Source organism: Halictus rubicundus, chromosome 12 (assembly GCF_050948215.1).
Source record: "Halictus rubicundus isolate RS-2024b chromosome 12, iyHalRubi1_principal, whole genome shotgun sequence".
Classification (NCBI taxonomy): Eukaryota; Metazoa; Arthropoda; class Insecta; order Hymenoptera; family Halictidae; genus Halictus; species Halictus rubicundus.
The window spans coordinates 6,862,599-6,886,711 of NC_135160.1; the positions used below are offsets into that span (position 1 = coordinate 6,862,599).

Below are 24,113 nucleotides of genomic sequence, written 5' to 3' on the forward strand. Positions count from 1 at the left end.
GATCCGTTGCGTGAGATCGTTTTCACGACCCCCGGAGTCCCCTTGAACCTGGCCAGAATGAATTTTTCAGGAGCAAGTCTGGTCCTGAGTAGGCTCGCTGAGGGTAGCAACCCTCTCCGGTATCCTCCTGGCCGATTCCGGTGGATACACGTTCTTACAGGTGGCACGAATAATTCATCCCACCGTTTAGCCTCTTCAATTTTTTATGGGCACCGGCCGCGGGTTAAACAGCGGCGTAAATTAAACGAACGCCGCGCTCGGGGAGCTGTTTCCCGGCCGATTTCCAGCCTTGTTGCGAAGACCTTCGAGACTGATCCATTGGGTAAGATAGTAATTAAGTAGACTGGGGGTTTTCATTCGGAATGAAAATGATGTAGGTCCCTTTGTAAGAGACTGAAATCAAATTTTCTCTTCTGATGACTTTGAAAAGTCGAAAATGATTTAACCATTCGATATATTATATCCTTGGGATTCGTCTTTTCAATTTTGTACTTGACGTTATTAATTTTTATCATGGAACCCGCAGTTTACTAATTCGATCGAGGCAGTCTTTATGTAGAGTAACGCAGAAAATTTTGGTTATTGACGTAAGGGTTAAATGTTATCTTGAACGGTAATCCACCAAGAACTTATCTAGACCCATAGAACGATTTAAAAAGACCGACCGAGAATGGCCAAAGCGAAGACACTCGACTCCCCAGAAAAATGAATATTAATACAGGGACCGGTGAGATTATCTTGGCGATCTTGGTCGGCGTGGTTCGCGTGGCGTGTTAGAGGGTCTATCAATCGAAGATAATCATTCCTGACCAAGGGACCGAGTCATAACTCCTGATCCTATCGAGGATCCGTCGCGGGAGCACCGAACGTTCTTGCGGGCAGAGGTTTATCGCGTCGAAATGAATATTTAACGGGCGAACTTCTCCTCGGGGAACTGCGCCGCGGCGGGAGAGAGACTTTAATCAGTGTGGATTCGATATTCCATGAAATTTCCGACGAGTCCAGAGAGAGAGAGGAGGGAGGTTGGAAAGAGGAGAGTGGAAAGAGGGGTAGACGAGGGAGGGCGGAGGGTGAAATGCGTTTTGAGGAGGCGCTCGACGGCGAGACACACGCAGGCGGATTACGGGATGGGCGTCGCGACCCGCGAGTTCGCCTAATGATTCTCATCGTTTCCGCGACACCCTCGCATGCACGTTCCACCAGGCGAATTCGAAGGTGCGATTCGTACTGGGTGTCCAGAAAAATCCGCTTCTCCGAAACGGCGAAACAAACACAACGTACTGCCGAAAACAGCTGTCATTCGTTCCTTTCGATTTTATGGGAAAATATTTAATTTTAACGCTTCGTAAATGAAAGAAGACTTACGTCTTCCAGAAAGTGTTGGGGGGGGGGGTCGAAGGTTATGGATAATTTTTTTACTATATTATTTTTCGAGAGGTTTTGAGAGCATACGTATTTTTGAAAATTTAGTATCGCTCTCCCCTCGTCCGACAAATGGGCGTTTCGTTCCATTGTGCTAGGGCGTGGTTAACCCTAATTCTCACAAAGTATATAAACAGGACGATTTTTCACCCATTTTTGCTTTATGTTTTAACATTTAATGCCAGAACTGTCGGTCCATTGCTCTGACGATTGCTGACAGATATTTTCTGAACACCCTGTACACTCGTGGGTACACTTATTATCATCCTGATGCATTCAAGTATATCTGCTTCTCTTCTCTCTCATTCTCTCTCACTCTTTCTCTCTCGCTCTCTTATCGTATTTAAAACGTAACATCTTTTTCCCAAACTTAACATCATAAATTAATAAATAAATATATATATAATATATATATATTATTTATACGGGGTGAACAACCTAACTTGATCACCTGGAATATCTCACTTATTTTTTGTGGTAAGGAAAATCGTAAAACATTTTTAAAATATTAGAATATAAAATACTAAATAGTAAGATATGTTTTTAAATGGGAGTGCAATATTTTTGCCATCATGCTGCAATATAGCTCAAGTCAAAACCAACCCAATAACAACATGACATTCACATGACCTCGGGTATCATTTTAAAAACATTGACGACCTTGATATGTCAAAAAGTATAAATTGTTTGAGACGACATTCCGGAAAATGTGTTGCTCACAACATCTGCCCGTTATATTTAAACGTTTATCTTAAACATGTTTTCGTATCGTCAAAAGCAAGTGAAATATCGAAGCTGATCAATCTATGTTGCCCACCCTGTACATGTATACGCTTAAGTCTGTATAAACGTGTAGTTCTCGTGTCCAAATATGTATATTCGGTGTGTGTGCGTGCGCGCGTGTCATCTGTACGTGTCGTGGTGTGTCTACTAGGTAAAGGTCGCGTCTATTATTGCTTCAATTTACAAAGATGGCCGAAAATGGCTCCTGGGAGGGCCAAACGGTGCTCCTCCAGTCTCTTAACACGTGTCTTTTTGCTCCCTTGAATATGTCTTGCACGGAGGAACGCGTTGACCAAAGGGCGACGAGCCTAAACTGCTGCCGCTGACTGTTCCTTCGTAGTTTTTCGTTCATAACCTTTCATCGATTAACCCTCGTACGTTCCTTAAGCTATGTCCACACTGAAGCAAACGTCTTTTGCTCGGCGAAAAAAGCAAAAGGCGACAGAAAGTCGCTCGACGTGGCCTCGAGTGTGGACATCTTTTTCGAAATAAAAAATTGCGAGGAATGTGCAGAAGGGGGTTAACGTAAACGCAATCACAGCACGGAATCATTACGGAAACACCGCGTACAATACCGGAATCATCCCCGGTCCCGATCGGTCAGCAATTTTTGCACGGAATTACACAAATTTACCGGCGGCGTTTCGAAAGTTTGCAATTCCGGGCCGCGACGGCCCCTGGGGGCAGTCTTTTTTAAACGAATCGCAGTAATGCGTCGATTGAAATACTCTCGCGTGTGGTGCAGCCGGTAATCAATTAAAAGCCTGTGGGACCGGTCAATTAAAACGGTTTACAGCGGCGGGGGCGCGAGGACCCTTTAAAATCCGGGATTTTAACCCTTTGAGGACGAGAGTCGGCATATTGACGACATCAGGCTCGTGTATCTAATTCCCGAGGTTGCAAACGAATTATTTAACCGTTTAATCAACGTAAGATCGATGCACCGTAACCATTTCTCCGAGTATGTTAAATTCTCATGTATTGCAGCGTTTGCTGAAGCAAATGGTCGCGAACGTGTCAAGGACAATTTTACCCAAATTTTACAAAATCCTCGCGAGCATGAAGGGTCGAAGGAAGTAGCAGCGAGTACAGCGTTTAGCCTCGGCCCTTCGGCAGCGAGAGGTCCGCGTCCTTAAACTGGTTTCTCGTTAATCCTTGCTTGAGGTAGCCAACCGTATCGCGAGAATCGCGTTCGAGTCGGAGATGGCGAAAAAAGGGGACGGCGGAAAGTGAGAAGAGACGGTTTTGGACGAAGACGGATAAGAGAACGGTTGGAGGATCGAGGGAGAAGGACGAAGGAACAAGGACGAGGAGAGACAGTAATCTCGAGACGCTAGTCTAGAAGGTTTTAAACGGACTAACGAGACGCTGCTTTGATTTGATTTGTCACTACGTTTAAACGCGAAATGAACGGCCGCCTCGGAACACGCGTTTTCCGCGCGGAGCGAGCGGAATCCGACGCGATATCCGCGGGAATAAATACGTTCGCAGCCCCCCTCCCGGCCAGAAGCAACCGGCACCCACAAACCCCTTCCAGCGCAATTTGCATTCCCCGTCGGATTGCACTCGCACCGGCGAAAATGCATTCTGGTCCTGCAGCGGGCCAACTATCTCGGAAGACATTTCATTTTCAACTCGTCCGACCCGGTCGCCGCGACGCTCTTCGGAACCTGTCGTCGAAATGCGTTCCCAACTATGCGCACTGGTTGCACGATGATCAGGCGAGAAGGTGGTAATCATGTTTTCCTCGCAAGTACACTGCGGATCTTTAATACCGAACGTTAAATCGTACGCTGGCCCAAGGGTTCCGATTTTCGAGACCGTTTTCGAAATTTTTTTTAGAACAACCATTGAACCTTCGGCATTGGGATTTTACACACACGTGTATTGATGTTTGAAGTACACGTGTGATTTTTTTCGAGTAGCGATAGCCAAAATTACGTGAGTTATATTTTTTTTATGGAGCTGGATTCTTTCCACTGATAGAACAGCGTTTGAAATTTTTTTTTAGAACAACCATTGAACCTTCGGCATTGGGATTTTACACACACATCTATAGAGGTTTGAAGCACACGTGTGATTTTTTTCAAGTAATAATAGTCAAAATTACGTGAGTTGTATTTTTTTTATGAAGGTGGATTCTTTCTACTGATGGAACAGCGTTGCAAGTGCGTCGGTTTCGCTTATCCGGGGCGCGGTCGCTAAAGCGGGGCGGCCACCGCGTCGACGAGCGTTCTCGGACTTTTTATCCGTGTCCTCGGCTAATCGTGGGATTCGCACTTAGAGGAATACGAGTCCTACGCCCTCGCTCTCCTCCACGGACGACGGAATCGATACTTTCGGTGAGCAGGGGATTACCTTATCACGGTCGATCTCGGGCAATCAGTCAGAACAGATCCTCATTAAATCCCAACTTTCCTGTCCCGGGGATCGCGACAAGCAGCAATGGGGCCGAGACCATTACGTACTCATGAATATCAATTGGTTCAATATCCAAGGTTCATTTCGTTGGATTCGATTAGTACGTGGAAAAGCGGATGGCCTGTTCCTTCAAGCTATCTCTCCCCGTTCGAATTGCGATCGGATCGGCTTCGTTCTAATAATTAGACTGTGAATCTTTGTGCGAAATACTAATTTCCTAAGTCAGTTGTAGAACACAGAAGACGGACGACAATGCGCCTCCCCGTTTGATCATTCGGGTAAATTGGAAATGTAGATTTCCCAAAATGACGAAACCGAGCAGCAGAAACAGTGAAAATATTGCAAGAATATAACAATGTCGTCGGATTATTTTCAACCCAAAATTTATACTTTATTTCAGTTTCTTGCAATTGAGCTGGACAGTTTCTATTTTGCGTAATCCATTACCGTGGTCGAGCAGGGCAAAGACGCCTCCATCGAAAGAGCATAGAACAATCGAGAAAGCAGTACATTCATTTTTAACCCACTCAAATTATCAAACAAACAAAATTTTGATTTTTCATAAAGATCCACAGTCTACTTCACCTGGATTAAAGACGTCTCCAACGAAAGAACGTCGAACATCAACGCCACCCAGTTCCTCTACCTCCGAAACCCCAGGTCCAAAGTTCTAATTTGTTCAAGAACTCGCGCGCGACTCGAGCCCCTCGCCAGCCGGCCTCCGCGCGGGCAGATTTACAGCCGACGGTGGTCGCCGCTCAGAATTTCTTCGGTAATCCCCGCTGAAACACGGATTACATATCGATCTACACTTCCTGCAATCTTGAGCGTCAGCAGCAGCGGTGCGCGGATCGCTCGTTACGCCCCATTCTCGGCGTTCCGTGTCTCCGTGATCGCCGGGTGTCCTCAACGGTGGCGAGTATGGCGTCGAACTGGATCCGTTTGAACGGCTGGCTTGTCCGTGGTAGAAGGTCCGGACAACAGGTCGGGGGATCAGACGAACACGACGTGCGGCTTCTCCGGCAGCGGAGGTTCGTAATCGTAATCGTAGTCGTAGTCGTAACCATAATCGACCCGGTGCAGGGTGTTGGATCTCGGCGGGGCAGGCGGGCTCTGCATACGATAGAGCGAGAGGACTTCCGGTGGCTCGTCCCTTAGATTGGTCACGTCTGCGACGGCGTAGACACCCTCTTCGGTTTGCCTGGCGTACGGTTGTTCCGAGTCTCGTCGGGTATTGGGCCTGGTGTACCTGGGGGTCTCGTAGATGTTGGTGTCCTGAGACTGGGGGCTTCTCTGGCCGATCTTGCCGCGGGGCGTGTCGTAAGGGGTGGTGTCCTCGTTCCTGGCCAGCAACCGTCTGCTGTAGGACTCTGCGTTCTTGTCCAGCTCGTCGTTGTTCCTCCCGACGTAGACCAAGAACTCGGGACGGTTCGGTGCAGCGTACGCCAGCCGCTTCTTCCTCTTGGACCTGGTCAGGTGAGCTATCAGGACCAGTATAGCAGCGGTTGCGGCCAGACAGCCGGCCGCGGATAAGGACAAATAGAGGGGGCTGAGTCTGCACCGCAGAGAACCCTCCGACAGGCCGATCAACGGTTTCCCCGCGAACTCCTCGTCGGAGCAGATGATATCTCGGGTGTCCAACTCCAGACGGGACTCGTTCCGGCGCTCCTCGGCCCTGATCACGTTCCACAGCCAGTGCACCGAGCAGTTGCAGACGAGTGGATTCCCGCCGACGCGGAGAAACGATAGCCCATCGACAGGGAACTGCGTCGGTTGCAGGGTCGAGAGGCTGCATCGACGCAGCGAGACCCATTTCAGATACCTTGCGCTGTACAGAACTCTGGCCGGAAGTTCCTTCAGGCCCCGGTTACCGTCCAGGGAGATGCGTTCGAGGTTCACGTTGTCCGCGAACGCTCTAGCGTGAACGTTAACGATGGTGCAATCGTTCAGTTCCAGGCTCTGCAGCTCGAAGAGATTGCGGAAGCCCACAGCTTCCAGGACCCCCAGAGGGTTCCGGCTGAGGATCAGATTGGACAAGACGTTCAGTCTAGCCAGGGCAGGAGTTGGTACAGAGGTCAGATTGTTGCCCGATAGGTCTAGGTGAAGTAGATCAGGAAGCCGGGCGAAAGCGTCGTCGGCGATGTTCCTGATCACGTTGTTCGCCAGGTTCAACGAGACCAAAGACGGCAACGAGGGCAACGAGTCTCTGTCCAGCTCCTGGATCAGGTTGTCGGACAGGTCGACGTTCTCGAGACTCGGCGCCAGAGCTAGATTGTCCGTCGGCACCTCCAGGAGCGAGTTCTCGTTCAGTATCAGCGTCCGGATCTTGTGCAAGTTCTTCAGCAGACCCTCCGGCAGACTGGTGATCGAGTTGTCGCTGAGATTCAGCACCTCCAGCTCGCTGGTGCTCTTGAACGCCTGCTCGTCCATGTCCGAGATGTTGTTGCTCGCCAGGTTCAACTCTTTCAGGATGTCCATCCCCTGCAAAGAGTTCTTCGCGACCGCTCGGATAGCGTTGCTCGAGACGTTCAGCACGAGCAGGCTCTTCTGAAAGACGAAGTTGTCCGAGCCGAGCGTGTGGATGTTGTTCGAGGTCAGGTCCAGCGTCTCCAGGTTACCGTAGAACCCGAACGAGAGGTGGATGTTTCCGACACGGTTGTTGGACAGGTCCAGATGCTTGATCTCCGGGTTCAGCTGGATCGGGACGACCTCGAGGCCCGCGTAGGCGCAGGACGCGCGCAGGCTCTCGTCGTCGCAGCGACACTGCGTCGGACAGAGACCGCTCGCCACCACTGACAACGCGACGGCCATCGCTATCGCGATTGGCAGCGTCGACGGCGACGGTCCACGTGATGCCATTCCATATGAACCCCGCCTCGACTGGAACTACCCTGCAACCAAATAACACCGCTCGTTCAATAACATACATACATGCCCCGAACGATCGCTCGCCCTCTTACTTATCTTGCTTATTTCGCTCGCAACTGCCCCGGCCAACGCAAAAACTTCGATCGATTCGCGTCGAGGGCTTTTCGCCGTGCGATAAGGAAACACGGTAATGTCTCGACGGATGCGACAACCGCCGAACCCAAATGTCAGTTATGTCGTCTGCAGACGCTGCTCCTCGATCTCTCGTCGTTAGGCAACGAGCGTAGGACGCGGATAAACATCGACAGAACCTTTTCTGTTTCGAATGATTTCTTTGCGAAATTTTTACTGAAATGTTCTCACATTTTTCGTTCGCACGATACTCTTTAGATTATGTTTTCTCGTTTAGACTACGATCGAGTGGAACCTCTATTATCCGATCAGTGGAGTGTAAGTGTTCGGATGATAAAACAGTTATTTAGCTATAATTTGTTGGAAAAATTATAGATACGTACAATAAATCGAGGTTTCATTAAATCGTGGATCAAACAAACACGCTCGGAACTATGTCATGTTCAGCGCCGTTTTGATCAGAAAAATGCCACGGATTAATTGCTAAAAATTTCGTAGAAAAGTCATTTGCAAGAAGGAAGGTTCTCCTTCTATCGACAATGGCAAGAGCAGGAGTAACTAACGTAAAAGATTGTTGATCCGAGTGAATACGTTTTGTTCGACGTCGAAATGTTTCAGCCACGGTTGAGAACCGTGGTCCTGGCAGCGAGTCCAGTAAAAGAAAACCATTGCTCCCTGCAGACTCGCCCGGTAAAAAGACTTGGCTATTACAGTTGTTGAGTTCGTATAAAGTGATGCAAATGAGGAGCGCATTTGCATGTTTAAAAACACGTGGACACACGACGGCGCTCTCTCAAAAAAAAAAAGAAAAATAAAAAACTATACTCCGAAAGAGAGCACTCCTCCCGGCTAAGGAAAACGCGAAAAATTTTTAAATCGCGTGCCTCGAAATTCGCCGGATCTCGCGCGGCTTGCAAATGCATGCGAATCTTATCAAAATGTCCGCGTTGTTAATGCTACCGTGGAGATGGAGAACATCGTGGAATTTCATCCTCTTTCTCTGATTGCGCACTGGGCACGGTCCTCGAATATTCGTTGCGACGTGTTCTAATAAATAATTTGTTGGATTTAGACCGCGTTAAACTTTTCCTCAAAATAAAAAGAGCGATCTCGTATTAACTGCAATCATGCAACTTCGAAATCGATCTCATTCTCGATGGAAACAGTCCTACAGATTTCCTCGGTGAAGAAATCGTGACGACATCTTTGTGATGGTTGACTAGACGTGACCCCTTAAACCTAGCCGAGGAATTATGTCAATCACGCACGACCGGCGAGACATCCGACGCGTGGAACGAGTCCGAGGCAATTCGATGAACGCGGTTTTCCTGTTCCAATGTTATTAGGGCTCGGATCAATCGGATCGGGGGCGAAGAAAACGAGTTCGGCGGCGACCGGAGGAAAAAAAAACCGAGCCATCTAATTCGGACCTAATTTCACGGAAGCGGGCAACACAAATATTTTCCTCGCTCGAGGATATTTCAGCTAATACAGAGATATCCCCTCGCCCTTATCGTTCCCCGGCCGTGTACAAGTGTTGTTTATCAGGCTCATGTCACTTATAGCGACGCTCGGGAAAGCCCGAAATTCGAGGTAATCACGCTCCCCTTGATCCCGAGATCGAGGAGGATCTCTCCTCGGTTTTCCACCCTCTTCTTCACGACTTTCGTCTTCTCGGCTTGTCGTCCCTCCCACGAATTCTCCGACAACCCCCGCGCCGCGAATCAGTTGTCTGGTCCAGGCGCATCCAACGGGAAAGAAGGATCTGCGCTTCTCATCCCCTAAAATCAGACTATGCCCAGAGATCCAAACCCTTGTACTGCAATATGACGAAGACTTCGAACAGAATCTGCTAAATATGTTAATACTAATTCCCTTCAAATTGAAATGATTATTGTTATTTATATTTTTCTATCGTGGTCGATACGTGGCCATTGGGAAATTCGTTTTACCGCAGAAATTAATTGTTTTCCTAGTGAATTCTAAACGTCGAAGAATTTTCCTTTTTTCTCTTCATCCCCTAAACTCATCAAACATCTCTCCCACGTTTACCCACCCGAAAATCAGTTGTTTGGCCCCGCAGTCATCCTAGAGAAACAGTGAGAAGGGTGCACCGGGATCCCCTTTCTCTCTGTGTTTTTTCTCGACGCGGGGAAGAAAATAACGCTGGCATACGGGATATTACGCGGCGCGGATGTTAACGTCCGGCTGTATTTTTTTGCGGGGTCGTCAGGTCGTGGGAGAGGGCGGGCACCCGGGACATATAGCTCTGTCAGATAGCGGAATGCTGTAAATCTGTGCATTATACATGACAGCGAGATCAGCGCCATTCGTTATTCCGGGGCGCAGGGACGGCGCCGGCGGGGTGGGGGGGGGGGGCGCAGAAAAAGGGGGACGTGAAAAATTACTGGCACGACCGGCACTTACCGAAACGATGCTTTCACGGGGCATCCGGCCGCGGAACACTTGCCAGGAGACTAGTTTACGGAATTGAAATAATCGCCGCACTGTGGCCCAAACAGTATAGAGAATATCTCTTTTCGACGGCCTCCTTCATACATTTCCGAAATCGGCCGGCCCTGAGAATATTTTCTTTAGGGAACCAGATTATTCATTGAAGTCTTAAATGACGGGGAAAATGAGCAATATGCACCGATCGCTTATTAGATTTCACTTTTGGATCGTGGAACCAAAATGGCAAAATGGATACTAAAATTTCAGAGGCGCAGGAGGACCGAGAAAAATAAAGAAACAATAGAAACGCGCGATTAAACGCGGCCTGACAGTTCTCGCATTCGGCGGACAGGCCGTGCGCGATGAAACGCGGTCGAAGGTGTTTTTGTTTGCTTTTTTTTCAGCAGGGTTTAACGACACCGGTAGCAACAAACTCGAGAAGAGTTGTCGCGCAACGAATTGCCGGCCGCGAGTTTAACAGGATTTTAAGCTGCAGCGACCGTTCGCGGTCGAGCCGTGGCCGTTATAATGCAGAAAGCATAGACTGGCTGTGTCGTTACCGGTTTTCGCGGTGTTGGTCGCCCGTCGACATAATAAAAACGATGTCGAATAAAGTTTTTATCGGCTTGTTAATTTTCGTGGCGGCGCGCTGCGTCGGTCGCGATTCGCTTTCCGAAACAATTCCGCGTTATCATTGTTCCTTTCATGGCCGCGGGGCTAATGTTATTTATTCAACGGCACGTCGGGAGAAAGAGAAACGGAGAGAAGAGAGAGGGAGAGAGAGAGAGAGAAGCGAGAGAGCGGAAAGATAGGAGAGGAGAGCAAGGGGGGAGTAAAAAGTTGACACGCAAACTGCCACGGATCCCAGAGGGTTCCCGAGGAAGAAGAGGCGCAGTCGGCTAGCCGTGCAAAATCCGAGCGAATTGAACGTGCAGGTGTCCGTAAATAAACTTGCATCGAGTTTGTGCAGCAAACCGTTGCACCTAAAGGGTAGTTACGCTCTCGCGGCTTCCTCTCTCCCACAAAGGTTCCCTGTTTTCCCCGAACCGCGGCCGATTTTTATTTCGGCCGACTCTGTTTCCCCATGCCGAGGCCCGCCATCAGCCTCGTCTTTGCCCTGCATCGTCCAACGTAATTACACCCCGTTTCACCGTCTAGCAGACTTTTAATACGATCATCCTCCGGTGGCTATTTCGGTTGCCCTCGGAGCCGATGATCAACCCTTCGACGCCCCGTATACTCGGCTCAATCGTTCCTGACATTATTCACCCTTCGCGGATCAGAAGATTTTCTACTGTAGTCCTACGGTAGCTACTCGTTTTTTTTTAACTTGTACAACGAGGGGCTGAAATTAAGGGTTGAACAATGCTCTATGGAACTTTTTCCCAAAACATTCGTGACATTCTGCTGATTAAAACGAGACCAAGCACGACCTAATTCCGATCGTATTTACTCGTTTAATCCAGGATTCAGTAGAACCTCTGTTATCCGAATTCTCCGTTAATCCAGCAATCCACATGAAACACGATTTACTGTACAAATCAGTAAAAATTCTAGCACCGTAACCGGACAACTATTGTCTGAACGCTCTTCTTTCACTGACTAGTTCGGATAATAGAGGTTCTACTGTATCGCGGATTAAACGAGTATACACCATCCAAATGGTTCCGTGTTTGGGGTCGTTTCAATCGGAAAAATGTGACGGATATAGTCGACCGAGTCCCGGCAAGAAGACACAGGGTTGAAGTTCCGAGTAAGTCGAAGATTTACGTGGAAAAGGCCGAAGAGGAAGGGCACTGTCAACATATCAACGTTCGTCATGATTATTGGAAACAGTCCACGTACAGGACGCGCATTGTTCGGTTCGGCGGCATGCATCGAACAACATGTCATTGGTCCGATGCCAGGAGGCCACCCCTAAACCGCGGCGACTCACCCCTGACTCCGTCAAGTTTCGAATTACGCGACCACTCAACTTTCTATAGCCCTCGGTGCCTTTTCTCCACAGGAGATAAAGACGTTCTCCGGCGACGGCGTTTGTGTTTCAACCGAGGTCTGTTAACTCGAGCCCCCACGTCCCCCGAGCAACCCTTGACGCGAGTGTATCGTCTGCCGAGGAACCGGGCCACTTTAATATTGAATAGAAACCTATAACCTTTAACGGGCGTGTGCATAAGTCGGGGACTCTCGAAATAACCTTTTCCCCGGGTCATTATTGCGTACGCGCTGTACGCGTCCGTGCGTCGCGTCGTAGAGTTTAGGGGATGAAGAGGAGCCAGGCGAATCGAAAAATGTTGCAAATAATTGAGGAAGCTCGGAGAGAGTGCTTCTTGGCGCAGACAGTCGGTTAGAATGTGAGTTTATTATTTCAGCAATTGTTTCATGGAACGTTAGAGAAATAGTTAAAAATAACAAAGTTTTTGAACTTGTTACTGTGCTCGATAAGGTTCAACGTATTTCTACAATTTGCCGACTGCTTCGTGAACGAGTTCAGTACAAAAATCTTCAATTAATTTCGGGAAATGCTATTTTCGAAAAATCGTTTCTACTCTCTCAGTGAATGATTCAGCCAGAATTTCGACGATCCGAGATTCCCCGGTTCGCCGATAAAAGGGAAATAAATAATACGAACGGCGACGTTTTCGTATCAGCGGTCGGGTATGATGAAATTTGTCCGGGCATGCATAATACATGCGGAAATGGCGTCGAACGAGCTGGCTAGGCTGTGCCGACTTCTTGTCTATAATGGAATCTGCGCAGTTCGCCCAATTTCGGGGGGGGCATAAAGCAAAGAAGCCGGTGGGTAACATATAACAGGCCAAGTCATTCAATTTACAGGATCCCCTTTCCGTTTCCAACTCATCTCGTTCCAGCCTCGGTGGCTCCAAAACTGAACTGAAGATGAGCCAAACTCATACCCAGACTTGGCTAACCGCGGACCAGGCCGAGCTACACCCTCCAGCGATGGCTACGAACCACCATACAAGCAACCCTCTACGCCAATCCGCCTGTTCCACACCCTCGACCATAATCATTCGGGTCCTACCACCCGAATACCTCCTGTTCTCAATTTTCATTCTATCCCAGTCTCCATCTCACCGATTTTTAGTATGCTCGAAACACCAAAACTCCTGGAACACATTTTTTAAAAATAAACAATCCTTAATTCAATCCTGACTGTTCGAATAAAATCTTGTTCATTTTCTTTCTGCTTGCTTAAAGCTGATCGTTAATTTAATCTGGCTTGCTCGAATAAAATCTTGTTCGTCAAAGAGGAATGTGTTTCCGGTACATCGAAAAACTAGCGTAATTTCATTAGAATAACCTAGATTAAATCGCAAACTCGAATCTCCGGCAAATACGGCTTAAGCAGCTTGGCTTTGCAGCCGTGTCTACAAACTAGCAAAGTTTCCCAGAAGTTAACATCGATCACCTTGTTACGCAACTTTATCTCCTGGTTTACCTATTTTTTCCATAAATCGTGGATACTGCAAGGTGCGCGAGGTTGCTCTTTGTACTTTGCGAAAGTGTAATATTTACTTTTCAAAAGTCCACACCGCGGCTCTCTACACTCTGCGATTTCCGGGAAAGTTGGTATTCGTACGTTTCTCTGATGCGCACACGTTGTTGCTAACTGAAATCTTGTGAAAATTATTGACGTTACTTCATGGCTCGGAATGGAACAACAATCTTCGAAATACGTCCCCGATTTTCCCTGACTCCTTTTCTTTCTCTATATTTTTTAACCGTAAACTCTTCGATACAATTTACATAGTGTATGACACGATTTCGTCACATTTCTGAAATTTCAACTTTGGCGACTTGTATCTCGGTAACTAATAAACATATTTGAAAAAATCAAGTTGCATTCGACGCACTGATACATACACAACAAACCTGGGACATTAGTACAGAGCTGTACACTCTTTGAAGATTGAATTTGGCCAATTTTTGAGTAACCACCGCGCGACGCTCATCCTTCGTCCGCCATTTCGGAGCGGAAAATCTCGATCGACTAATTTCCCCGGTTTTTTCTCCGAGGATCGCTGTTTTCCTATGGAAAATGCGTATTGGCCTTGACGTTAAGTAATCAAGAGAATTTCCCGGGCTTTTCCGGCGCTCGAGATCTCCAATTTAGGGGGCAGTGGGAGAGGGGGGTTGCCGCGGAAGCGGCGGCCATTGAATGCGCTTTAAACGAGCTAATGAACGGCGCCGGGGCTCGTACGTGTACACGTACGTCGTTATTGCTGGAGAGGCGAAAGTCATTAAGCGCAATTTTTAGTGGCACGAGGGTGATAATCCTCAACTAGCCCCGCCTTCTTACCGCATCAAAAGAAAAGTCATTAAGTGGGCAGCTAACTTGAAAACCGCGGAACTGACGAGGGAAAAAGCATCGACGGGGGGTTGTCGCACCGTTGCCCGTGCGCCGCGCATGGAAAATTCATTTACTCCGAACCGCATTCAAATTCAAACTCGCCAACTTATGGTTTTAACGCCGCCGGTCGCGCCCCTAATTACCCCGACATGCTAACCGCGAAAATTCGAGGTTTACACTCCGAAGTCGTATCGGTCGCTTCGCTGCAGACGCAGTTCGTTTGTTATTAATTGTAAAACGGCCCGTTTCCCCTTGGACGTTTACGATCAAAACTTTTACCGATATATTCCCGACGCTTTTGCCGTTGAAACGAGTCCAAACACGATACCATTTGGATTATGTTTGCTCGAGTAATCCGCGGTTGAGTCGAACCTCTATTATCCGAACTGACCGAAGGAACTATTCCAAATTTTTACTGCTTTGTATAATAAATCTGGTTGCATCTGTATCGATTTAGACTGCTTCTGCACTCGGTTGAACTGTTTCGGTGAAGTCGGACATCACCAGTTCGGATAATAGAGGTTCTACTAAATATATTCGGAACTGTATCGTGTTTGGGCTCATTTTAATCGGAAAAATGACGCGAATGTGCCGATGAATGTTTTATAAAGATATTTGTAACCAACAAAGTTTTGTCGTGGGGTTACTATTGAATCGATAGAGGTTCCGTGACTCCCAAAGGGAATATCAAGACTGCTGCGTACTCTTTGCGAATGGGTCAAGATAAACGCTTCGGTGGGGTCAGAACCGACCCAGCCCGACGTTCTAGCGCAATCTACCCTCGCCGGGCGTTTAACGATCTTTTTCGGCATGCTTCGCGCGACATGAAATTAGCATTCCATCGCGGTGATTCGTTCGGGGCGATTCCGGTGTTGCATTGCGAGCCACCGATGCCACCATCCGCGTGTACTGTCCGGCGATATTAACGTTTAATCTGTTAGTGCTCTGTTCGCGGGATATCTGGGGTAATTGCCGTGCAGAAGCATTTATAATCTCGCGTTCTTTCGGCTCGGGCCGCGCAGCTTCATGCATATTCGCGCGGGGTTTTAGCGATAAGCGATGACGAACCCGCCGTAATTTCGTACGAATTCCCCGGGAAATATGCCGACGACGCCGGAATCACGACTATTTTCAATTCGCGCGACGTGTTTTGCACTTTCCACGAGCGCGCGTTCTGATTTACCACTCTGACAAGGGTTCTCGGGTTTTTCATTTTTCCGCGCGCGAGGACCAACGGCCTCGCGAATACCGGCTCCAGCGAATGAGAACCGTTCGATTGCCTTGAACCACCAATTTAGAATTTTTTTTTATTTCGTCGCGGCGTCGCGCACGGAGCGTACGGAGATTGTTATGTAAATCCGATCGCGCGTTTTCGCGAGCCAAGTCCGTCGACGGGTATCCATTAGCCCCTTAACGATGAAAATGGCAACCTGTCGCCGGCAAATGTATGAGGTCATCCCACCGGCCGTGTCGTTTCTTATCGCGCACCTCGTGTGTATAGAAATGTCCGCTTTTACTTTCCAGGCGATATTTCTGTGGATACGTCCGCGAGGCTTTTTACAAAACCTGAACTGCTGAAAAAGCCGGAACAAATTTTATGAAGCAGTCCTCACCCCTTTACAAAGAATGTTACAAAAATTATTTTTACGATAAACTTAACTCGCTTAACTATAACTTTGTCTTTTTCCGTTCGTGCATTATTGAATAAGACGAACGAAATGTTTCCATCGACTGTACAGTAAAAATTCGGAGGGACAAATAGAACAAAGGGCTGCTCACATGGATCCAAACGACCCGTTACGAGGGATCAAGCTGGAAAGTCTTACATCGAAACCGCGTTTTCGGAGTGTCGTGTCGTAAGACGGCCGTAGGACCTAAAGCGAAAGGACCTAATTTCGTAATACATAATTCCAGCGATTCGATAGGAACGGAACGGGCCGCAGCGGGGCAGTTTGGAGATCGGTAAACGCGAGGCGAGCGAGAGCGGTCTGCTTTAATCCAGCCCGTCGTCTTAATGAATAGTCCCCGGCACACCGGGTGAACGACGTAGTCGTAGCCGAGAATAAATTACAGGTTCGTAAGCGGGAACTGGACCCTTTAGCGCGCGCCCCGAGCTTAATTTATGCATTTCTTGACCCGTACCGTCGGACCCGGATTCCTACCTGTTGGTCCCTGCTCTGCCACCTGTTCGAAAGGGATCTTCCTCTTCTGCGGCCGAACAAGAAGGATCGTGACGGACGGACGGGCAGGAGCGAGATGGACGAGCGAGGAGGAGCGAGAGAAAAAAGAAACAAACATATTTTACGGCTATGGGTTTCCGAACGCAGCGGACCGATCGGACACCGGTGCCAGATGCCTCGTTAGCCGCTGGGAGATACGGGTCCGAACGCCTTCAGGATTTAACGGCGTTTAACGAACCGGCAGGGTATTAATTTTCCTCGGGAGGAGGCCAATATCTCCTCCAGCCGGGCCCCTGGAATTTCTTTCGCCGGAGGACAGATGTTTCCGCCGCAATTTATCCCGAGTATCGATATAATCGAGAGGGCGCCGGATCCAGCGAATGTGCCACGAGACGATCCGATGGGGATCGAGCATCTGTAGATTCGACTTTGATTGCTGTGACGTGCTCACTTTCGAATTGCCCAAAAAGGTCGATAATGTCCTAGCAGTTTATTTAACCCATTTGTATCATACGGAAATATGAAAAGAAGGCCTTTGTCAGCAAACTTTTTTTTTTTTATTATATTTTACACTTTGAACGCCAAACTAGAAACCCGTAAAATTCCATAAAATCAAAGTAAGTTATTTAATGAAATAGAAATTGCAAAAAATTAAATGTATGATACTGAGTAATCCTCCAACTTTCTTGCATGTTACAGATCCTAATCAAGTTCAGTACAATCAATATATCAACGTAAAAATTCATTTTAAAACCTGCACAAATGGGTGACGTGGCATTCAACGTGTTAAGTACAAAAATTACTACAAGTAAAACAACGTCATATTTCAGCATTATAAGAAAAAATAAATTGAGCGTATATATACGCTCCGTTGATAGCGACAGCGACGCAAATGGGTTAACGGAGCACTAGAAGCGATTAATTATTCAGTACTTTGTAGAACTAAGAAAAATGGTTCGTTCAGGCTTCTAGCGATTTTTATTGCAACATATTGTTACGAATATTGTGGAAAAAGTATCGATTTGAAAATTTCTGGTGCTCCTCTTGTAATTAAGGAAATAAATTTTTCATAACAAAACCCTTTCCGTAGTAATGTCCATGACGTCGTCCACGTAACATGTTCAAAGAAATAACTAGGCATCATAAATTTAAACATATACGGTTCACAGCGTTGGAAGTCCTGTTTTAAGAGTACGGTTCTCGTTTAGATTTAAAACTGAAAAGCTCGGACGTCTCAGGAGAGGATTACCCCGGAAAGCTGGATACTCGTATTACTCGGATGTAATTAAAGATTACGCGCTTTTCACAATTCAAAGACTATCTTAATAAATCCTGGAATCCACAGACCTTGTTCATCTTATTATGAGAAAACAAATTTTCCAGCCTCCTACACAGAAACCACCCCTTTGTCCCCGAAGCTGAAGAAGTTGGAGGAGCTGAACCTAGAAAAACTGAAGCGAGAGAATCTGAAGCTGGAGAATGTGAAGCTAGAGAAGCTGAAGAGGATTGTCGGAACGTTAGAATTTTGCAGGGTAAACTGAAGAGAAATATTTACGCGAACACAACATTTAAAAACTTTAACAAGAATGCACACGTTATAAGTTACACTTTGTATGTGACAATTAGATATTTCGACGGCTCTACATGAACAACATTCACAATGCTCCACGTTCATATATGTATTATCGCGCCAACGAACTAATCGACCTGATCGATTCGATATACCTGAAACTGTATTCGACAAGGCCGAGGCTGGATAACCTAAAGCTAGAGAAGCTGAAGAAGCTCAAATTGGAAAAGCTGAAACTGGAAAAGCTGAAGCTAGAGAAGCTGAAGAAGCTGAAGCTGAGGCTGAAGAAGCTGAAGCTGAAGCTAGGGAGTCTGAAGCTGAAGCTAGGGAGTCTGAAACTGAAGAAGCTGAAGCTGAAGTTAGAGAAGCTGAGGGAACTGACGCTGAAGCTGGAGAAGCTGAAGAAGCTGAAGCCGAAGCTGGAGAACCTGAAGAAACTGATGCTGGAGAAGCTGAATCTAGAGACGCCGCCGGAGAGACTGATGCTGGAAAAACCGAATCTAGAGAAGCCGAAGCTGGAGAATCCGAAGCTAAAGAATTTCAACTCTGTCCGCCCTCGTTTCCGGAAGGATAAGCTGCTCGATCGGTCATCGAGCATCCACTAGCGATTCTCCCGCGTTACCATCTCTGGGTGGACCGTTCCGTTGAAATATAGCTGGGAGATCGAGGGCGACGGTCTTCGGCGGTGGTTTCCTCTCGGGGACGAGGAGGGTGGCAGCGGAAGAGGGTCAGAACAAGAAGAGGAAAGGACACGCCGGGATAAGAATGCCGTTGTAGAGGAGAAGGAAAGGACACCCCTCCCCACTCCCTCTCGCGAGAAACACACCGCAGGGGTGGTGGCGAGTGGGAAAAAGCCCTGTGCAATTGCAATCCGGACAAATATCCGGAGCCGGGACGAACAAAGAGAAAAGAGCGGGACTGCGAGAGCAGAGAAATTGTTCGGGTTACTGCGAAACGAAACGGAACGAAACGAAACGAAACGAAACGGGACGGAACGGTTTTCTCGGGCCGCTATATATATGCGGCAGTCGATAAACCGCGCCTGCGTAGCTCAAACAGAGAGAGAACTACCCCCCGAGAGAGTCTACGCTGCTGTTAGACCAGGGGGGGTAGTTCTCTCTCCTCGCTTCCTACACGCATACCTCCGTTCCGCTTTCCCGCGCAGGGGTGTGGATTAAAGATATTAAAGATACCCAGTCCACGGCGTATGCTCGTCCCCGTCCAACAGAGCCGCACACGCGACCGAGGACGCCACCGTCAGTCACACCCTTCCAGCCCTGGGTGTAGACGACGGGATCAAAAAAGAACTGTGGAAATGAGTTCTTGCCGATTAACACCCCCGACGACTACTAATATCGAGACTGACTTCTCGGCGAAACAGTTCAGACAGAAAATCTCCACAGTCATCCGGAACCTTAAATGTCATTTGAGTCGTGTACTGCACAGAGATCCTCAGTTCAGGATCCAAAAAACGAGGTTCCACAAACTGAACTGCACAGGGACGTGAGGATATTCTGTTATTTTCTAGCTGATCTTCTCTGAAGTACATTACAACTCTAGTACATTATTTATAATTAGATTTTATGCGTTTACAGTGAAAAAGAGTAGGTGCAATGTAAAGCGGTAGATAGATTGGAAGAATTTAAGAGCTTCGATGTATCACTCCCAGCTTACCAAAATTATTAAAGGAAGAATGAAATTTCTGTTTGGCTTCTGTTCATTGTAACATCGATGCGAACAATTTTTTATTTTGCATGAAAATCCGCAGTCTATTTATAAACGTACAGTGTATATCGTCGTCTGTTAGATCGTTTGCAATAAGATATTAATACAGTTTGTCGATCCTCGGCAAACTACGATCTCTGCACTGTACAGACACCAGTTGTTGACCTCTTTCCGCTGGCGTTGAACTTAGAATTACGGATAGAACGTAGACACTTTTACCATCACATTCGCGACATTTTTCTGAATAAAATGATACCAAAAACGACGCAATTCGGATCGTTTCTACTCGTTTCATTCACGATCTATTAGAACCTCAATTATCCGAACTGATCAGAGGAATAAAATATTATTACTATTCGGATAATAAAACAATTATCTAGCTATAGTATTAGGATAAATCTTTACAGATTTAGCAGTTTAGTTTGTAGCTTTTTGAACAGTTTCGTTCAAGTTGGTCACCACCAGTTCGGATAGCAGAGGTTCCACTAAATCGTGGATTAAACAAAGAAATATGCACCGAACCGTATCGTGTTTGGCCTCATTCTAACCGGAAAAACGTGACCAACAATTCAATAAAAGTTTCACCAATAAATAATCAAGAGCAAAAGAGCCACACCCATAAATCCAGTCCTATGTTACACTTCTCGCTATTCGCGCTTTTGGGTACAACCCACGGCAGTGGGGATGAATTTCAGGCAAATATCGTGAACATCTCCCTCGCATGTATCGAGGCACTACTGTTGTACCGCGTATCGAGAGAATTTGAACGGATTTCGGCAATTTTTTTTTATTTTGAATTCGCGGTCTATTCGCGACTGTACCGAGCAACGTTGCCGGTGATTTTCGTAGCTAACCGGTCGCCCGCCGATCCGTCCTGCCGTTGCATCGGTTCGGTAAATAATTCAGCGGTCGTAATGGCCTGGAGTGACCGTGACAAAGGGCGGAAAATCACGGAACCCGGTTGCGCTCGTGTATGCACCTGCAAGGCGTCCGTGGGATTTTTTTCTCGGAGGGAGAGGCTGAAATATCGATTCCCGTGCGTCTTGAACGAAGCACGCCGGATTATTGGCGTGCAACGGTTGTCGGCGGCCGAGGACAACGCAGCCCCGACCAAAGGGGGAAAGAGAGCAAAAAGAGAGAAAAATGAGAGAGAGAGAGAGAGAGAGAGAGAGAGATAGAGAGAGAAAGAGAGAGAAACCTCGCGTTTCCATGCAAACGAATTTACGTGCGGCTGCTTTTCACGGTCTCGGAGCAACAGGACGCCGGAATCGCTCGTAAATATTCGTTCCCCCGATGAAACAGTTACTAGATGTCGGGGGGCGCGATTAATATTCATTGGAAAGGGGGGAGGGGGTCAAGAAAGCAACGCCGAGAGGTTCGCATAATTACAACCCCTCCAGCCTCGCATTATGTTTGCCATCGGTGGACTGCGGGTCTCTATGCAAAATGAAATTTTTCTGAGACCTGCTTCGGTACTCGGACTACGAAGCACCGTACCGAAACTTTTTTGAAATTCTCGTAAAAATCCCCTCAGATTTTTTTCAGTAACTCTGGAGAGAGAAGTCGAAACGTTTTAACGATATAGTTGAGTCGGAAGTAGTGCAACAACATTTTTGAATTCGTGTATGTTTACAAATTCGTGTTGCACCCATTTTTGCAATAAACGCATGAAATCCCCTGTCTGGGGGACGTAAGTCCCGATTTGTGTGACTGGAACATCGTAACGCTGCGTCGTGAGTGGAGAATTGTCCTTGGCTGACTGAACTGTCACGGGACGTATTATAGACGTCCAAGTATACGTACCAATCGATTCATTACTATTGTATGATGTCTAACTATTTATTACTAGCGACTTATTTCTTTCCTGGGCTGTTTGTCCAACTCGCGTGCCATTGAGACTGCACATTTCGAAACTGTGGAATAAATTAGACACGAAAGCAAGGACCCATTGTCCAAAATGATCGGTGGATATAAACGATAACTAGACTGCGAATTTTATGTATTTATAACGGAATAAATGTCCAGAAAATTTACTCGAGATTAACTTCAAGAATTTTTATTCTGCACAAAGCACTATAGACAATCGACAAAAACGAACGTAAGAGCAGGAAGAAAAATTGGAACACAGCGGAGTCGGTTCAAGTCGAGTCACCGCCGATTTTATTGAAAAATATTCGTATTATTAAATTATAGCGTTAATATACAACCCTGTCTGAGTGTGCTTAGGTGTCCGACCGCTTATGCACGGTAGCGTAATTGCCGCCCGGGCTCTCTCTCTCTCTCTCTCTCGCGCGCGCGCACGCCCAGGCTAATTAACATTGCATTAACGACCGGTGACCACCGTACGACCAAACCCCCTGCCCGGCTAACACGTTTTTTACCCGAGGAACAGCCCCGTCGGACCGGCTGCGATTTATCGGGTTCATCGTCCACACATTTTTGTGTGTATCGTCGCGACGAACGGTTGCGCCGTTTTAATGGCCACTAATTTTACACCGGATGATTTATTTTACGACTCGAATGTTAATTGCCGGCCACGGTTTTTCTTGCCGCTCGCCGTAACGACGAGCCCTTTCCCTGCGAACGGATTTGTCGACGACGAACTGCGCAGACCGACTGTGCGTAAAGGGTGTCGAATACTTTAGGGGATGATTTCGCAAGCAGATGTAACGAGGGTTTATTGTACTTCAAAGAAAAAGTGTACTGTCGGCTTTAGACTGAGTCGGAGTACAAGGAATGCGGCGAAGGAGACGTAATATAGTCGCGTCCTTGATGCTTGCAAAAGAACTGAGCATAGGGAAAAAATTTGTCTCGTGATTATTTGTAATTCAATAATAAATCTTTGTTACCCTTTTTTGATGAAACTGTTATGGACGTGTTCGGGACGTTTTTCTGATTAAAACGAGTATAAACATGGCACTGATGAGAATCTCATAAAAAAATTATTACAAACAACACTGTTTCGATGTTGTGTTTACGTGAAGATAAAGAATTCGCGTTTTAAAATAAGCGTAGAATATTTTTAAATTTCTTTGCGAAACGTTGTGGGGGTTGAATGATCGAGAAATTTTTGGTTGTATTCAGTGCTCGCGTAATTGAACACGTTCGTGTACAGTGTTGAGGGCTCGCATGAGTTCCGTGTTCGTCGAGCGCGTCGGAGCGGACAGCTCCTCGGCCCCTCGGCTCGTTCGGAGTGATTTTTCTTGATAGGAACAGGACGCGACGCGACGGTGTCGCAGCCGATGCAATTCGATGGTTTATCGCGCGACATTTGTCGAGCTAAGCCTACACGCCCACGCAAGTCGCGTATCTTTCCTTCCGAGATACCGTGATTTATTGTTCCCGACTGACCATATCTTGTTGTTCAATTTGGTACCCTTGCTTTTAGATCCTCGAGAAGAGGGGAAACGTCTGCGATGCATTTCTCTTCTTCCGAAAATGGAAGCTATGCTAGACTCAACACCGTGAACATACCAAACAACCAGTATTCTATTCCATAATAACGTAAAAATTATAAATACGCTTCCCAATGATTTATTTAATCCCATTGATCACTTATTGTATTATACTCTATAGAATCTAAGATATAATATCTACAATATTATATCTTGTAGAATCTCCTCATTTTTGTTTAATATTCAGTAAGTATTAGTGTTAAATTAGATATATTAAATAACTCAATAAATCAAGTATTATTTGCCAAATCGATTGACCCCAAAAAAATGAAAGGTAGAGAAATTCGATGATGTTCTATACGTTGACTATTGTACATTTATTATCGTATACATTTTATTAATTGAAGTGATCCAATCAAGGCAAACTACCACACCCTGTGCTCCCAGTTGATGTCCGATAACTACAAGCAGAATAGTCAGAAGCCATTTAGAATATGAACATTTTTAAAAATGAAATATCTTTTTTAAAATATTGGCCCCGATAACTCGAAACTGATTTTCGCTGGAGCGAATGAAATTGGAGATCAATCTGCATGATTAGTTGTCGGGATTGTTCGGAAAAATAACAATCCAATCAACGGGGAGGATGTCATGGACAATCATTGACACTTTGACTGTCAACCTCGAGGACTCCATCGAATCAGTGTAATCGATTTAACCCAAAATTACCTACATAATTCTCGCGAACAACTATCGAAACTGTTGTAGTCGTCCTCATTCCTGGGTAA

At 46.8% G+C, this 24,113-nt stretch overlaps 1 protein-coding gene across 1 annotated transcript in view; it reads right to left on the reverse strand.

Annotated features, from left to right (window-relative positions):
* Positions 1–5,617: 5,617 nt before the first annotated feature.
* The window catches only part of LOC143359540 (uncharacterized), a 32,470-nt gene continuing 13,974 nt past the window's right edge, over positions 5,618–24,113 (reverse strand). The window contains exon 2 of the mRNA XM_076797524.1: positions 5,618–7,517. Within this exon, the coding sequence (XP_076653639.1) occupies positions 5,620–7,485 (1,866 nt within the window). The 5' untranslated portion in view covers positions 7,486–7,517 and the 3' untranslated portion in view covers positions 5,618–5,619. The remainder of the gene's footprint in view (positions 7,518–24,113) is intronic.